The 14,554-nt window shown below is 41.7% G+C and overlaps 1 protein-coding gene across 24 annotated transcripts in view; it reads left to right on the top strand.

Annotated features, from left to right (window-relative positions):
* The window catches only part of LMO7 (LIM domain 7), a 132,780-nt gene that overhangs the window by 45,406 nt on the left and 72,820 nt on the right, over nt 1-14,554 (top strand). For 19 of the 24 annotated variants that reach the window (XM_038161208.1, XM_038161291.1, XM_038161379.1 and 16 more), the window contains exon 4: nt 12,850-12,956. In XM_038161208.1, coding sequence (XP_038017136.1) covers nt 12,850-12,956 — 107 coding nt within the window. Of the gene's footprint in view, nt 1-12,329; nt 12,752-12,849; nt 12,957-14,225; nt 14,375-14,554 lie in introns of those variants that run through there. The other 5 variants (XM_038162421.1, XM_038162686.1, XM_038162330.1 and 2 more) reach the window with 5 other exon arrangements.

The raw sequence follows: 14,554 nt of genomic DNA on the forward strand, positions 1-14,554 counted from the left end.
CCTCTGTGATTTTGACTAGTATGGGCTACAATAGTAATAATAAAAATAAATAGTAAAAATAAAATAATAATAAATAAAATAGTATAATAAAAATAAAATGCATGTTTAACAAAAGCAAATACAGAGGAAAACTCTTTTTCTCAAAAAATACAGAGTTTTCAGCTTGAATCCCAGCATGTGAAGATGGTTTGAATATAATCATGAGGGGGAGGATTTTGTGGTTTGACAGCATATTTTCCAACAAGGAAAAGGTATCTTGTCTACTTTGAGAAATTGATTATAAAGAAACTTCTCATTTCCATTCCTCATGAAAAATAAGGAAGGGAAAGTACACAAATACATTGAGTAAGTAATAGAAAAGCTTCTGTTGTTTGCTTTGCTTCACTACCAAACACCAGAAAATATAGACTTAAATTTCCTTGTTGTGCAGCAATTAAGTCCAAAAATGCTTGTAAGAAATAGCCTCATAAATTTTGGTTAAGATCTGACTAATGAGCATTTGATGTGCTCTGTTTGCTTTTTTGACCTTTTTCTTGGTTTTTTTTCAGTGATAAGGGAGTAATATTGAGTGATGTGGAGTGCTGCTATTTCTTCTGAAGGTTTTAATCACCTTTTTGTACACTAACAGAACGCGTCACAGCCAATGTGGCAGCTGTGGGCTCTGCTTCCAGCCCTGCTTCCATGGCCCTCTCTTGTGACTGATCTGGGTCATGGGGTTTTGATTTGTCAGTGGCATGTACATTCAGAGGTACAGGGTGAGTGCATATGCAGCCCTGCTAAGAGTGAAGCTGAGCAAGTCCTATTTGATATCATTCTCCAGGAAGCTGATTAGTCTGGTATTGTTTTTCATAAGGCAAGGCACAAGGTGATACCTGTTGTTTGGGGTTTTTTTGAAAGTTGCCAATTTAAATGTGTAAACAAAAACAAAGAGGTGTCATTACCTGTTTCCTGGATGACTTTGCTCAGCAAGTTGTTGGGAAATTCAGAAAGACAAGTATTTTAAGAGACTTATTACTTAGCATAATCCTTACATGAGGGAAAACTTCTGTTTTGCAATAGCAATTGGTGTTTCTTATGAATGAACTTCAAAAAATCTAAAACCAAAGAGGAAGAAAGTGGAAGTGGGTATGACCTACCCAAACTCATGCCCTGCATCCAATGTGCTCTCCTTTATAATGCAGTTTATATGTTTAATACAGGCTCAGGAGCACTTTGGATAGTAGGAATGAGAACAGGTTCCTCTTCATAGTAGTAGTATTCTTCTTCAGTATTCTTATGCTGCAGGTAAAAAAACTTCCCAAAACTGTTGTTTTCCTTTTTCTTGTGGGAAGCAATAAATCTGTGGGGAAAGGGAAACACTATACCCATTTTTGAAAAAGGTAGGAAGGAGGACCTTGGGAACCTACCAATCAGCCTCACCCCTGTGCCTGTTTAGATCATGGAACAGCTCCTCCTAAAAGCTCTACTAAGGAACATAGTGAACAGGGACATGATTTGGGACAGCCAAGGGTAAGTCCCACCTGACCCAACCTATTGGCTTTCTGTTACAGAGTGACTGCATCAGTGGACAAGGGAAGGAATGCAGATGTCACTTATCTGGCCTTCTGCAAAGCCATTGATACAGCCCCCCACAACATCCTTCTGTCTAAAGTGAAGAGAGAGAGATTTGATTGGTGGATTGTTTGGTGGATAGGGAATTGGTTGGATGGTTGCATGGAGAGGGTAGTGCTCATAGTTAATGTCCAGAGGGAGATTAGGGACAAGTGATATCCCTTAAGGATTCTTGCTTGGACAAGTTCTGTTTAATGTCTTTGTCAATGACACAAAGGGATTGAGAGCACCCTCAGCAAATCTGCAGATGACACCAAGCTGAGTGGTGCAGTTGACACTCCTAAAGCATGGGATGCCATCCAGGGGGACCTGGACAAGCTTGAGGAGTGGGCCCATGGGAACCTCAGGAGGTTTAACAAGGACAAGTACAAGGTGCTGCACTTGGGTTGGGGCAATGCCCCAGTATTATATAGGATAAGAAATGAGAGCAGCTGTGCAGAGAAGGGCTTAGGGATGCTGGTGGATGAGAGGCTGGACATGACCCAGCCATGGGCACTCACAGCCCAGAAACCAAACGTGTCCTGGGCTACATCCAAAGCATCGTGGGCAGCAGGGACAGGGAGACCTACAGGGCTGCATCCAGCTATAAGGACATGGACCTGTTGGAGCAGGTTCAAAGGAACACAAAAATGATGAGTGGCTGGAACACCTCTCCTATGAAGACAGGCTTACAGAGTTGGGGTTATTCAGCCTGGGAAGAGAAGGCTCTAGGTTTCAATATTTAAAGGAAAGTTATAAGAAAGATAAGGACAATCTTTTCAGAAGGCACATGATTGTGATAGGAAAAGACGTAATGGTTTTAAATAAAAAGAGGCTAGATTTAGATAAGATGTAAGGAAGAAATTCTTTACTGTGAGGGTGGTGAGGCATTGGAACAGCTTTTCCAGAGAGATGGTGGATGCTTCATCCCTGGGAACATTCAAGGTCAGGTTGGATGTGGCTCTGAGCAACCTGATCTAGATGAAGATGTCACTGTTCACTGCAGGGAGGTTGGACTAAGATTATCTTTAAGGTCCCTTTCAATCCAAACCATTCTATGATCCCATGTTATTAGTATGAGAAAAAAAATCTTTGACCTGGGAATTGACACAGCACTATATTTCAAATGTAGCCATCAAATAAAGTATTACATTTCTTACTTAATATATTCTAGTGAGATTTTGTCAGTGCTCAGAAAATTGCAGTTGGAAATTAGTAACTGTGTTTCCATTGACAGCTGAAACCTCTGAATTTTACATTACTTCAAACTCCTAAGCAGATGTTTCTTCAGGTTTGGGAACATGATGGCCACAGTAACTGGGATGAAATTTCTGTTTAAATAGAAACCAAAAATAGTTTTGATTTTTTTAAATGTTTTTGTAAATTTATGACACATTGTAGAAATCTGATTTTTATATAGTTAAGTTTAAGAAAACTCTTGCTTTTTCTTATATAAGAAGTTCTTCATGTGTCCAATCTTGGAGTACTTCACAAAGAGTTCTTTACCATTGCATCAGTTCTATACCTAAAAATAGTAGTGTGTGGTTAGTGAGAGTTTTAGTGGCTTTACTGCTGAGTCATAGTAAGTCACAAGCAAGTCATGGTAGGGTGGGGGTGAAATCTTGACTTTCAGTCCCGTTCTCTCACTGACCACACTGTAAACCAAAAAAAGGGTAAATTAGCAAATGTCAGGAGTAATGCAAGACCTGATAGCAATGTATATGGAACTATAAATCACTTTTGGTACTCTTTCTGCTGTGTTACGGGAAAGAGGAATGTGGCCTGTATGGAAATACCTCTAGCAGACAATTAAGAGAAAAGGATTGTGTGCTAGAAAGGAAGTATGGTTATTAATAGTTAGAGATGACATTGTTCTGTAGTCTTTCAATGCCTGATAGTGGGAGTATGTAATCTCAGCAGTGGTTTACTGATGTTTTGTAGCCCTCTGCTTGAAAGCATATGGTACATTTCAGCCTTAGCTCTGAATTTCCTTTAATTGTTTTCTGTTGCTGCCTAAACACTTTGAAATGTAGGGTGTGGAGAAAGAGGAGGTTGATGCAAACTCTTTGTGAAATTTTTAGTAGTTGCACGAGACATCGATCAGGCAGACTGAAACCCAGACACGGGGTTGAACTTGACAGGTTTTTAGGTGAGTGATGGTGGAGTGAAATATGTCTAGGAGACATAAGTGGGCGAGGAAGTGTATGGATGCAGACCCCAAGAAATGGTGGTGCAGCTATTTGCCCTGGCCTCTTGTCAGGAGGACAGTAAGTGCTGTGCCTGCTGGTTGATCTCTGAATCAAAAGCAGTATTTTGGGGTACTTTAAATGAGATCAGGTCTTCCAAACCAATGCTTTTAGTGTGTTACTGGGATGAGATGTCAAAATGCTAACTAATTAATTACTTTTTAAAAATCTTGTCAACTGACTATGAAGTAATATGATTGGCAGCAAGAACTTTCTAATATGGAAAATTTTTACCCTGTTTCCTGCTCTAAACCAAAGCTCTGAAAAAGTATTATCCTTTTTGCATCAGCTTGTTGTCATTTAAAAAAATAGATAAATACAGCTGCTGCCAAATGAACTCCAAGAAATTTCCATTTATCAATTCAATCAGCTGTAGTCTGTGGTATACTCTGTTGTTTGTATGCTGGTTTTATTTCTGAAGTAACTGATGACTGTGTCTGTTTGTTGAGAAACATTCCTTCATAACTGGAAAAAAAATGTCAACCATGTAGAAGTACACACCTTAACTCATACTTGTGACATTCTTAATCTGATCTCTCCTTCCTTTGTGAAGGAAGTGCAGCTTTGAGATTCTTTTCAGCACTCAGTGTTTGTTTGTGTTAAATCTTCATAAGGTGGACAGTGGACCTTCCCCCCCACCGCCACCTCTGACTTGTCACATATTTATCAGTGCAAGGTGTTTAAAATTCATGGCAGTTTTCAAAAAAAGAGATGTTAACTGCAGCGGTGATAACTTTCTCTGTGGTATCCATGGTGGAGCTGTGCAGCTATGCTATTTACCCTTCTGATGAGTACAAAATCCTCATACCACATCTCCTAACGCCTGCCCAAACACCTCCGCGCCCATGTGTCTGTGCTGAATCACCCTCCTCCAGTGAGGTGTGTGAAAGAACTATTAACGACAACACCAGCAACAAGTGCTGCCAAGTGCAGGGTGCTGGGCTGCTTCAGCTGTGCCGACCAAGCTTGCTGTCTGCGCGGCAGGAGGATGGGGAGGGGCATGAGGAAGCCTGGCACTGATGCAGGGGTTCAGGTGGGCTCCAAGTCAGGTCATCTCCAAACCAACTCATCAATCCAGGGTGCTGGGAAAGCTTCTCGACAGCATGGGATAAGCCCACATAGGGCAGGAAGGATTAGATGCAGTACTAGGATGCTGCTCCAGTTAAGAAATAAAAGATGCCTGGCTCTTGAAGGAAGCAAAGTTAGAGGAAACTTCCAAATGCTCTCTTACAATGAGTGAAGTACTAAATAATTGTCCAAAAATCAGGGGCTACATGAATTGAGGATGTGAGGCTCTGTTTCAAGTCCTGTGTAAGAAAAAGCTGAATTTCGCCTATATCAATTTGTTAACCTGTGTGAGCAAAACAAAAAAACCCTCATGTATACAAATAAAAAAAAAGGTGGGGGGGTGGAGGAGGAAAGCAAGCTCTGCCAAAACTTTGTGTTTCAAGAACAAGAGGTCTTTACTTCTTTTATTACTCATTAGGCTTCAAGGCAGTTTCACCTTTAAGTGGATTACTGTCATTCCAGTTCTGTCTAGTGGGGTGACTTGGCATTGGAGTATTTAGCACACTTTGCTTGCAGAGTCTGTTTTGTATAAACTGTTCAGGGTGTAAAGCATATCGCTTGAATTTTTATTTTTTTTCCCTTGACTTTGGTTGGAATGCAACTAACTGATGGGGAAGTTAAGGCTTGTCTAAACAAGGAAATAGCCCAGGCTAGTTCTTCCATACTGGCTTTCCAAACCTATACTTTCATTTCAGTGTGAATGCCTCTGAGTGGATTAGCTCTGTTAACAAGGCTTGTCTGCCAACATGCTGTACTTTGGCCCTTCTCCATTCCAGGTAACCTTATTTGGTAGCAGTGACATCCCAGAAACACACCTGCAGTTTATAACCTGATATTCACTTTCTTATCAATAAAAGGCTCATTTGGTACACATTGTTGCTGTGATATATGTCTGTAATGTCATAGTGAAGGTTATGCTGTAGCACGGTTAGAGATATGAGCCTTGGAGGCATTTTGAGTCATTGAAGACAGTTGGTCCTTTCTTATGTTCAACACCTTAAAGGTTGTCAACTCAGAAGTCCTGTTTAAAAAACCCAACAACCCACAATAATTTCTCCTGTGTGTTTTCCTTAATCCAGTTACGTATTGGAACTCCAGTTCCCAACAGGAGTTGGGAAGAAACTATAGAGCTCGATGCTGTAAGAGGTTGCAGGCAATGAGGTGGGCTGAGCAGAGGTGTCTTCTGCTGGCCATTTCACATGGTGGTAGGCAGTGCTAGACCTAAATAACAAGTTTTGGGGAAGATCCTTCAGTATGTACCTTGGTCTTACAGAGATCCGTAACCAGCTGAAGTCACTGCAGAGGGAATTGGGATTTGGGAGACAGATGGACATTTTTGTCCAAAACCAGAACGATTCTTTCCCTAAGGGTGCTTCAAAATGTAGTTTCCGTAATGGTTGCAATGGCTAAGGGGAATGTTCCTCCTCTTCCAACAATTATTGATACTGGCAGCACCAAGGTAACCGCACAGTTTGTGCACAAAGTTTCATTCCTGCATTCTCACAGCAGGAGCACCTGTTTTCTGAGAGCAGAGCTGGCAGTGAATCATTAAAGATTTAGTATCTGTAGTCATGCATAGAGCTGGAGCAGGGAATCCCTGTGTCAAGGATCACAGTAATTTATTGTTTTATCCAGTGTGGAAGAGCAACGAAGGGCGCGCAGAGGGGAGTGGCAAAGCAATTAACGCAGTTTCTGATCTTTGGCCAACACAGTGCTCTGTGCACTCTGTTATAGGTGGGATAATTTACTGAACAGAAGTCCTGAGGTCACTCTAAGTCAAATTATGTCTGCAGGGTGATTGTTTTAATTACTATTTTTAGTTTTGGGCCCAAAAAGGGAGGAAAAGAGCAGTTTAGGTATCCTCTCCACTCCTTCTTCTGCATTTGGTTCAAGGTTGAAACTGTTGGCCTTCAGAGAAACACAGAGCTGTAGGAGCCGGGATCACGCACTACAGATGGGACGGGTGGGTAATGGGCACTAAACATCCTGACATTCAAGGCCAAGGTGGTAATGGGGAGTTCCTGGCTCCCAGGCCTGTGGTCAGACCACGGGGTTTGTGTTCTGCCCTGTTCCCTCCTGTCCTCTCACCCCTTCTGCCCCAGCCAGTACCCGCAGCCGGAGCTAATAACCGAAACATACCTCCGAGGAAGAGCAAGTCACCCAACTTGTTCAACGAGCTCCTGCTGTAGGTTCTTTCCTTTACCCCACCTCTGAATATAAACAATGTGTAGCTGTGCCGTGATGCTGCTGCCAAATGCAGCTCTAAATTCTGCATTAAACTGATTTGAGTCAACTTGAGTGGCCTGTATAATGCTGTGCCTATGAAAAATATTTTCTACTTTGAAAAAATACCAGGTTTTTGTGATGGAAATTGCCCTTACTTAAGGGAATGAGGGTGCTAATAAGGAGGGTTTGTCATGAATGCAGAGTTGAAAGCTGTGTCTCCTTCAAGATGACTAAATGTCTTGATAAATGCAGTGCTAAGGAAAAATGTGATCTACTCAAATGACTTTCAGAATTCTGTAGCCAAAAAAATGTATCAGTCATTCTTAAAATGTCAAAAGCTTTTGTTGCTAGGCACTATAGGTACTTGGTGGGTTTTGGTTTGGTTTTTTTTTTTCTTTGAAAGCCTGGAAACTGAAAACAGCTTCTGGCACCAAATTATGGTCTGGATGATGATGTAACACTTAGTGCAAATACGCTTCATGGCCTTGCGAGCATAGGGTACCATCCCCTTCATACACTGAAAAGAACTGCTTAAAATCCTCCCCAAAACCCATAAAAACCCCCACCCTTCTCCTGCCCAACTCTCCCCTCCAAACTGGAGCTTGAATAGCAGTAGAAATAAGGGATTTGACTAAAACAGTGGGTATTTGTATCAGAACAGGAGACAACCTGGAATACTGTCTTTTATTGGCTGTTACATCCAGGAAAAACATAAAAACAACATGGTAATTAAATTGTTTTTCTCCCTGTTGCCAAGTGACTTGAAAGATGTGCCATAACTTGTATGCCCATGAGATTTCATTGTGTTTTGGTGCAAATGCAGGGATTCAGAGAAACAGTTAACTAGAGAGAAGATCAGGCTTACCACACAGCATGACTGCACCCTAAAGAAAGCAAAGGTATTTACACACTTGTTTAAATTAATATTCCTGTCCCACCCAGATAATCATGATAATGAGGGATTTTTTTAAAAAATAAAATTGCAGCTCTATTACACAAGGTGAATTTAGTGTGATGTTGTGCTGCATGTAAGTAGTCAAAATAAGATAGTATTTACATGCTCTTATGGGGAGACCTCTTCTAATTGGCTTTTTTTTCTGTTTTACACACCCCACACTCTAAGCGCCTTCTCAGGCAGGTGACTTTGGGGGTTTCTTCCTACTTAAGGTCAACCTCTTCTTGACCTTTTTTTTGCATCTTTTGTCTTTTTCTTTCCTGTTGCTCATGCTGATATATTTTTTTCTGGTTTAGAAATACTCTTTTTCTTTGGTTTTTTTAGGTGTTGAGGAACCTCTGTACTTCCCCACCACCAGCACCTCACCAGCACTCTGTCTTTCTTTTCAAATTCTTGCTAAGGTGGCATTCATTAGCGGCTGATCACAGATGCAACACAGAACCACTGCCCAGTGCCTCAATTTTAAAATTTTTTTTAAAAGTTTCTCTTAAAAATTGTTATTTTTAAAGGAAGGTGTCCAAATTCTTGTGTTTCCCCATAGAGTTACCAGCTTCTTTCCTCTTTGTGGTCTGGAGGATAGTGATAGTGATAGTGATAGTGATGAGGAGCCCTGCAGCAATGGCCCTGCTCTTCCCCTCACATTCACCTGCTCTGGCACAGCCTCCCTGCCCCTGGCCTAGGAGCAGGAGCAGCACTGAGGAGGAGCAGCAAGTGACGGAGAGGAAAGACTCAGCTCTTTCCTCTCCTCAAACCCGTGGAGTTGCAGGAGTGAGAGGCAGTCCTGCTCTGCTCAGATGCTGGAGGGAGAATGTGGACTACGGTCTCATTTTCAGTGTAGCGATGACATCTTGGCTCCTTCAAAGCATTGGTTAGAGGGAAATGCTTTAACAACAGGCAGAGGGAAGGTTTTGTGTCTAGTGATGCCCTATGGGGACCAGAAAGTCAGGTACAGAGCTGCAAGTGTACAGTATTGTTTGCCTTTTCCCCAAACAGCAGTATTTAAAAGCCTACTTGTGGATGACCTGTTTCCCACTGGCAGCTCCGTCTCTCCCATATTATGATTTCGCAGAGCTTTTGGGTGCGGTTCACTTTGAAGTTTGAGGCAAAAATGGAATACTGAAGGGTAATAGCTCTATCTAGTCAGTGTTCTACGTTGTGCATTTAATATAAGTCTGTACAGCATGTGGAAAACTCAAGCCACACTAGGAACATTGAAAAGCTCTGCTGTTCCATCATGCCCATAATTTGGGGAAAAACAGCCCTTCCTACAGTCCCAGTCAAACCTCCACACCCCTTCTCACTAAGACACTTAGAAGTAGAAATAGCATACCAGAAGTGAATTACACTTGAATTTTGTGGTTTAGACTTCAGGCTTTATTTTTGTTGTGATTTAAAACCTGTAATTCTGTGATGCTTATTCCAACTTCAGATGCTCAGGGAAATGCAGTGATCAAGTTCTCTTAATAATGTGAACAAAAATTAACTGATGATTTCATCCCTGTTAGTTCAAGAGCTTTCTCTAATAATGGTCAGAACCTTATGTTTTCTGCAAAAACGTATTTGATCTGTCCAATGATGAATCCTTGCTTTTGAAATGGGCAGCCCCTCCCTCCCCTTCTGGTTTTGCTTCTCCTCTGCTGATAGGTGGCACCAGTATTGCCTCTCATGATCCACTTTATTGGTATCAAATTCTCCAATTTGTCTTAAGTCCCTTATCTTCCCTTAGCATCAGAATTCTTTTTCTCTGCTAATTTGTTTCTTTCTTAAATTTAAATGGCCTGCTTGTGTTTACAGAGATTGAGAATACCTTGGAGGCAGAAGAGGGTGGTAGATGCAAGTATGAACCTTTTTCTCTTAAGCACATCTTGTCAGTGACTTCTGTTACCTGGAGATGGGTCTGGTGTGCTGTGCTTCTCCAGGATTTTGAGGTCTGGTTGTTTAAATAGAACTTTTTTTGTGAAGTGTGATGAGATTCAGATTGCAGTATGTCCTTTGAAGGTGCAGTGGCAATGACCATTACTCTTCTTAAAGTACAGTTACATTGGCAAAAGGAATGGTGTAATGGTTTCTATATTTGAGCGCATTAATCTCTGAAAAATGTTCCCGTTCACATTTCTAATGATAAATTTAATTGCAAGGTTGATAACTTGTCTTTTTTTTTCCTACTTATTTCTGTGGTGCTATTTAAAATTCATCTTCCTATTCATTATTCTGGTAGAGTTTAAAATGGCTGCTAGCTATTTTAAGACCTGTGGCTTTGCTGATTAACTATGATGATTAGGGATGGTCAAGAATAACTTGGCAAAGACAATATTTAGAAGTGCTGATTTGTTTAAATGATACCTTTTTGTGTCAATATCCAAACCTGATAAAAAGCCTGTTGGTTGTGTCACCTCTTGATGCTGTGAGGGTCATTTCCAGGCCCTGCAGAACAGCTGGTGTTGGGGCAGTAACCTGTGAGATGGCAGGCGTGATCAAACTTTTGGCTTGGGAGCTGAGGGAAGGAAGATTTTGAGCCCTGTTTTATTCTGCAAGTGTGCACCATAACTAACGGTGTTCTGCCTTCCATGTTATCTCTCCTTGCTTCTGACCCCATTCCTGACAGTCTTGACTCCTGTCAGCAGGGATGTTTTAAAGTGTTGTAAGTGCTATTTATCAGGAATTTGATGCTTGATAGGTTTAATTGCTGAAACACCTTCAAAATTAATTCTCTCATGTGCCAGAAGTTTGGTGGTTGTGCAGCCAAGCATTCACTGATGAGCAACTCCTCTGCTTTGTTTTTGTTGCTCTCAGGGTGTAGACGACATCTATTTTTCTAAATCTGACTCTTCTTCCTTGTTTACCTGCACAATGTGCTCATTTTCTGCCCTGTGGTTGACGTAACCCATTGGTTTGGGAGTTGCTGTGGTGACAGGGCAGACTAATCAGACCAAATTGCCTTCACTGGTGTTCGTGTCAGTTCATTACCTTGGAGTTACTCATTCTTTCTGCTCTGCTGCTTTCTTCTTGTGCCTTACTTGCCAGTTTCATAGACTCCCTAGTCCCCTGAACACTGACCTGATGGCTGTTTAGCAAGTAGTTTCTCTTCTTGCAACGGGACTGTAGCCCGTGGCTTCTTCCACATAGAGGAAATAATGCCTTTTCAAGTCCTTGCTGGTTTGGTACTAATGTGACACTCAAATATTAATTTAATAAAGTTGACACATCTAGACAGCTTTCCCCATATTGCATGGAAAGAAAGAAGGGGAATTGCATGGAAAGGAAAAACAAATGCCCTTTCTGAGGCTGCATCTCATAGCATGAAGCTCTTCCCTGGGCAAATGTGCAAATGTGCAGGCAGCCCCCTGGGCACAGCAGGGCCCAGTGCCTGGGCACAGGTGAGGCTGCCTGTCCTCCATCCTTCCCAGCTTCCTCCTCTCATCTGCCACCACATGGTGTCCCCCATGTTTGCCATCACGTTGCACTCCCCTGCAGCAGAGCAGCCCCCACCGTGGCACATCGCGTCAGGCCTTGGGGCACAACCTTCAAGGTATGAGACACCTGGGATCTTTCAGATGTGGTAACGCAGAGCCTGCAGCCTGCATGGGGAATACCTTGCTCAAATATTTTCCTTGAATTAAGCCATGTTTACAGACTGATAAGAAATACTAGAATACCAGGGACCTTCAAAACAGAAGGTTGTGGGGGTTCTTGGGTTTGTTTTACTTTTACTTTTTTTATTAAAAGCAGCTGTTATTTTCTTTGTAGATTCTTTTTAAATGAAGGAATAACTGTTACATCCAGTGATTGTGTCAAAAAAAAAAAAAAAGTTAAAGCATATTAAATTGCTAAAGCAGAGCTTCTCTATACTATGAAATTCTGATACCGGCACCTTGACTTACAAACTCTTAATGACAGGGCTGTGTGTAGCTTATGAATTAAGTAACTTCATGTACCTTTTCCTTTGGCTTGCAGCTGAAGGAAGCAAGTGCGCAAGAGGGCACATTCTTTTGTTGTTGATAGCATTCCGCCTTAACGAGAAGGAATTTCTTGCCTATTGCCCACTGTTCATGAAGTGGAAAGAGATCACAAGTTGTATAATCTCTGTATATTAGATTTATTCTTTTTTAACATTCCTCTCATGGGTCAGTCCATCCTGCAACAGGTGCAGAGAGTAGGCGCTGCTCCTATATTTCGTAACATATGGGTGTGAAGTTGAGGAGGGGGTGTGGGAAGGGGAGGGACTCGGAAAGAAACCCCCCCCTAGTGAGACAGCAGCAGCAGCTCTGAATACATTTTGGTTTCTGTCTCTCCGGAGCTTTGCTCAGCAACCAAACCCAGACTCCAGGTGCAGCCTTCCCTCATCAGTCTGTGAGCATAGAAACGAAGAGTCCCTCCTCTTCTTCCTCCCCTGCCAAGAGTTTCTGGGTGGTGAATGTCAGTAGCTGGAGTTATTTTTAAAGGCATTGAGGTGAGGCTTGTCGTGCAAAGCTAGGAAGAGGGCGTTTGTTTGCTGAGCAGAGCTGACATCAAAGTGGAGATTGCTGCCTACTGGCTCACCGCTGCCTTATGCCAGGTAATCTTTAACACAGCCCTCAGTCCCTGCGATCGCAGCCCAGCCTGCCCATGTGCATGAGAAACGAGCAGCGTTTATGATCCAGAAGATTGCTTTTCCAGTTTCATTTATGTGAGCTGGACTTTGACATTTAAAGGCTAGTACTAATCATCTTGCAAAACCTGCTTAGTGCTCTTAACTGAGCAACTGCTTTCTACTTCTCTTTGCAGGATAATATAAATGTTTTTCTGAAAGCGTGTGAAAACATTGGACTGAAAGAAGCTCAGCTTTTTCACCCTGGAGATCTTCAGGATTTGTCCAATCGAGTAACAGTCAAGTGAGTTTTGTGGTTTTGTTTTCTCCTTTCCCTTCTCCCTCTAAGCTCTTTCACGGTCTGTTTTGGGTTTTTTTTAAAGGTTTGCCTATGGAAAATTCTTCTTTTAATCTGGTATGAGCAGTTCTGAATATTGTGGTGAGGGTTTAAGCCTTGTTAAAGCTAGAAGATAAGACTTGCAGAAATGTAATTTAAAAAATGAAGTATTATTACAATAGTTACCTTACAAGCAAACTAATTGTTAATGAATATTTATAGCATTTAGTTTGAGATGGAAACTGTTCAGCTTGTTTTAGACTTGGAGCAAAATTGTTAAATGATATCAAAAGCATCACTTTTCTTTGTGATTTGTGGTTATTGATGTAAATCTGAAAGTCTGAGGTGATATGTATTCTGATCCTTATCCAAATGGATTTGAGGCTTAGGTATAGTGTTCCTAAAGGACTGCTGGTCTTGCCACTCCAAGTATTAATCAGATGTTTGTCTCTGAGTGTCACATCCCCTGTCAAAGGATGTATGTGTGTGTGTCAGTAGAAATTAAGTACTGAATTGCATGTAATTGGCATATTTATGGAGATGGGAGTTTTCCTGTGAAATAGCAGTGGCTTGGTTCTAAAATATATTTAGTGGATTTTCAGATTTCAAGACTGCTCTGTCTCCTAATAAGAATTTTATTACCAGTTTCTGAGAGATTAAAGTGAAACTTTACTGTATAGACAGGTGTTTTAAGATAAATGAGTCGAGGCAAAAATCATCCTAGGGCACATTGATTTGTTACAGTGTTAACTGTTTTTTATTATATTGGGACAAAAGGGTGAATTTATTGTCTCAAAAAGAAATAAAATCTTTAGTGGATTTTGCTGGAAACCTGTCAAGTTAAATGTAAAGGATTGATTCCTGTCTTAAATTACCAGTTTTATCAAAGAGGAACAGGCAGTAATCCTTCTGCAAGTACAAGTTATAAAATACTGTGAAATGACATGTAGCTGCTTTAATTAGAAAGAAATCTCTCATAGGTGGGTCGAGTGGTAGCCTGTTGACATTCTCTCTGCCTGGTTTCAGAATGAAAGTTCAGTTCATGCTGTTTTGAGGTCTGATATGTGAGATGGCAGTGTGTTTTCAGTCTTTGACTCATACCCGAAACGTAATTTCTCACTAATCTGCTGTTTAGGGACTTGGCATGCTTCCAGGACGTTGGTATTCTCTCTGCCAGTTCCTACGTCACGCCAAAAGCCGGAGGGTTGGTAACCTCTGCCGTGCTTAAATTACTCACAAAGCCCTAGCAAAAGTTGTTTTGGTGGAGGTTTGCTCCAAGGGTATGGCTGGGAAGGGTTGGAGGCGGTCGGGAGCTGGCGTTCAGCAGCGTCAATAGCGACAAGCTGGAAGCCCGGGGAGGTCAAGATAGCGAACTGTTGTGCAAGGTATGTTGTCCAACTCGTCCCAACGTTAAACCGCGGCGCCCAGGAGAGGTCAGCCGTGAAATCCATCCAGTGGCTCTGTAACCGAGGCTTTTTTGGGTCCTTGCAGCACCGCCAGTTCCCTTCCCGGCTCTGTGAGCAGAGAGTAAGGCTGGAATTTGAAGTTGTCACGAGGCAACAGTG

This window comes from Motacilla alba, chromosome 1 (assembly GCF_015832195.1).
Source record: "Motacilla alba alba isolate MOTALB_02 chromosome 1, Motacilla_alba_V1.0_pri, whole genome shotgun sequence".
NCBI lineage: Eukaryota > Metazoa > Chordata > Aves > Passeriformes > Motacillidae > Motacilla > Motacilla alba.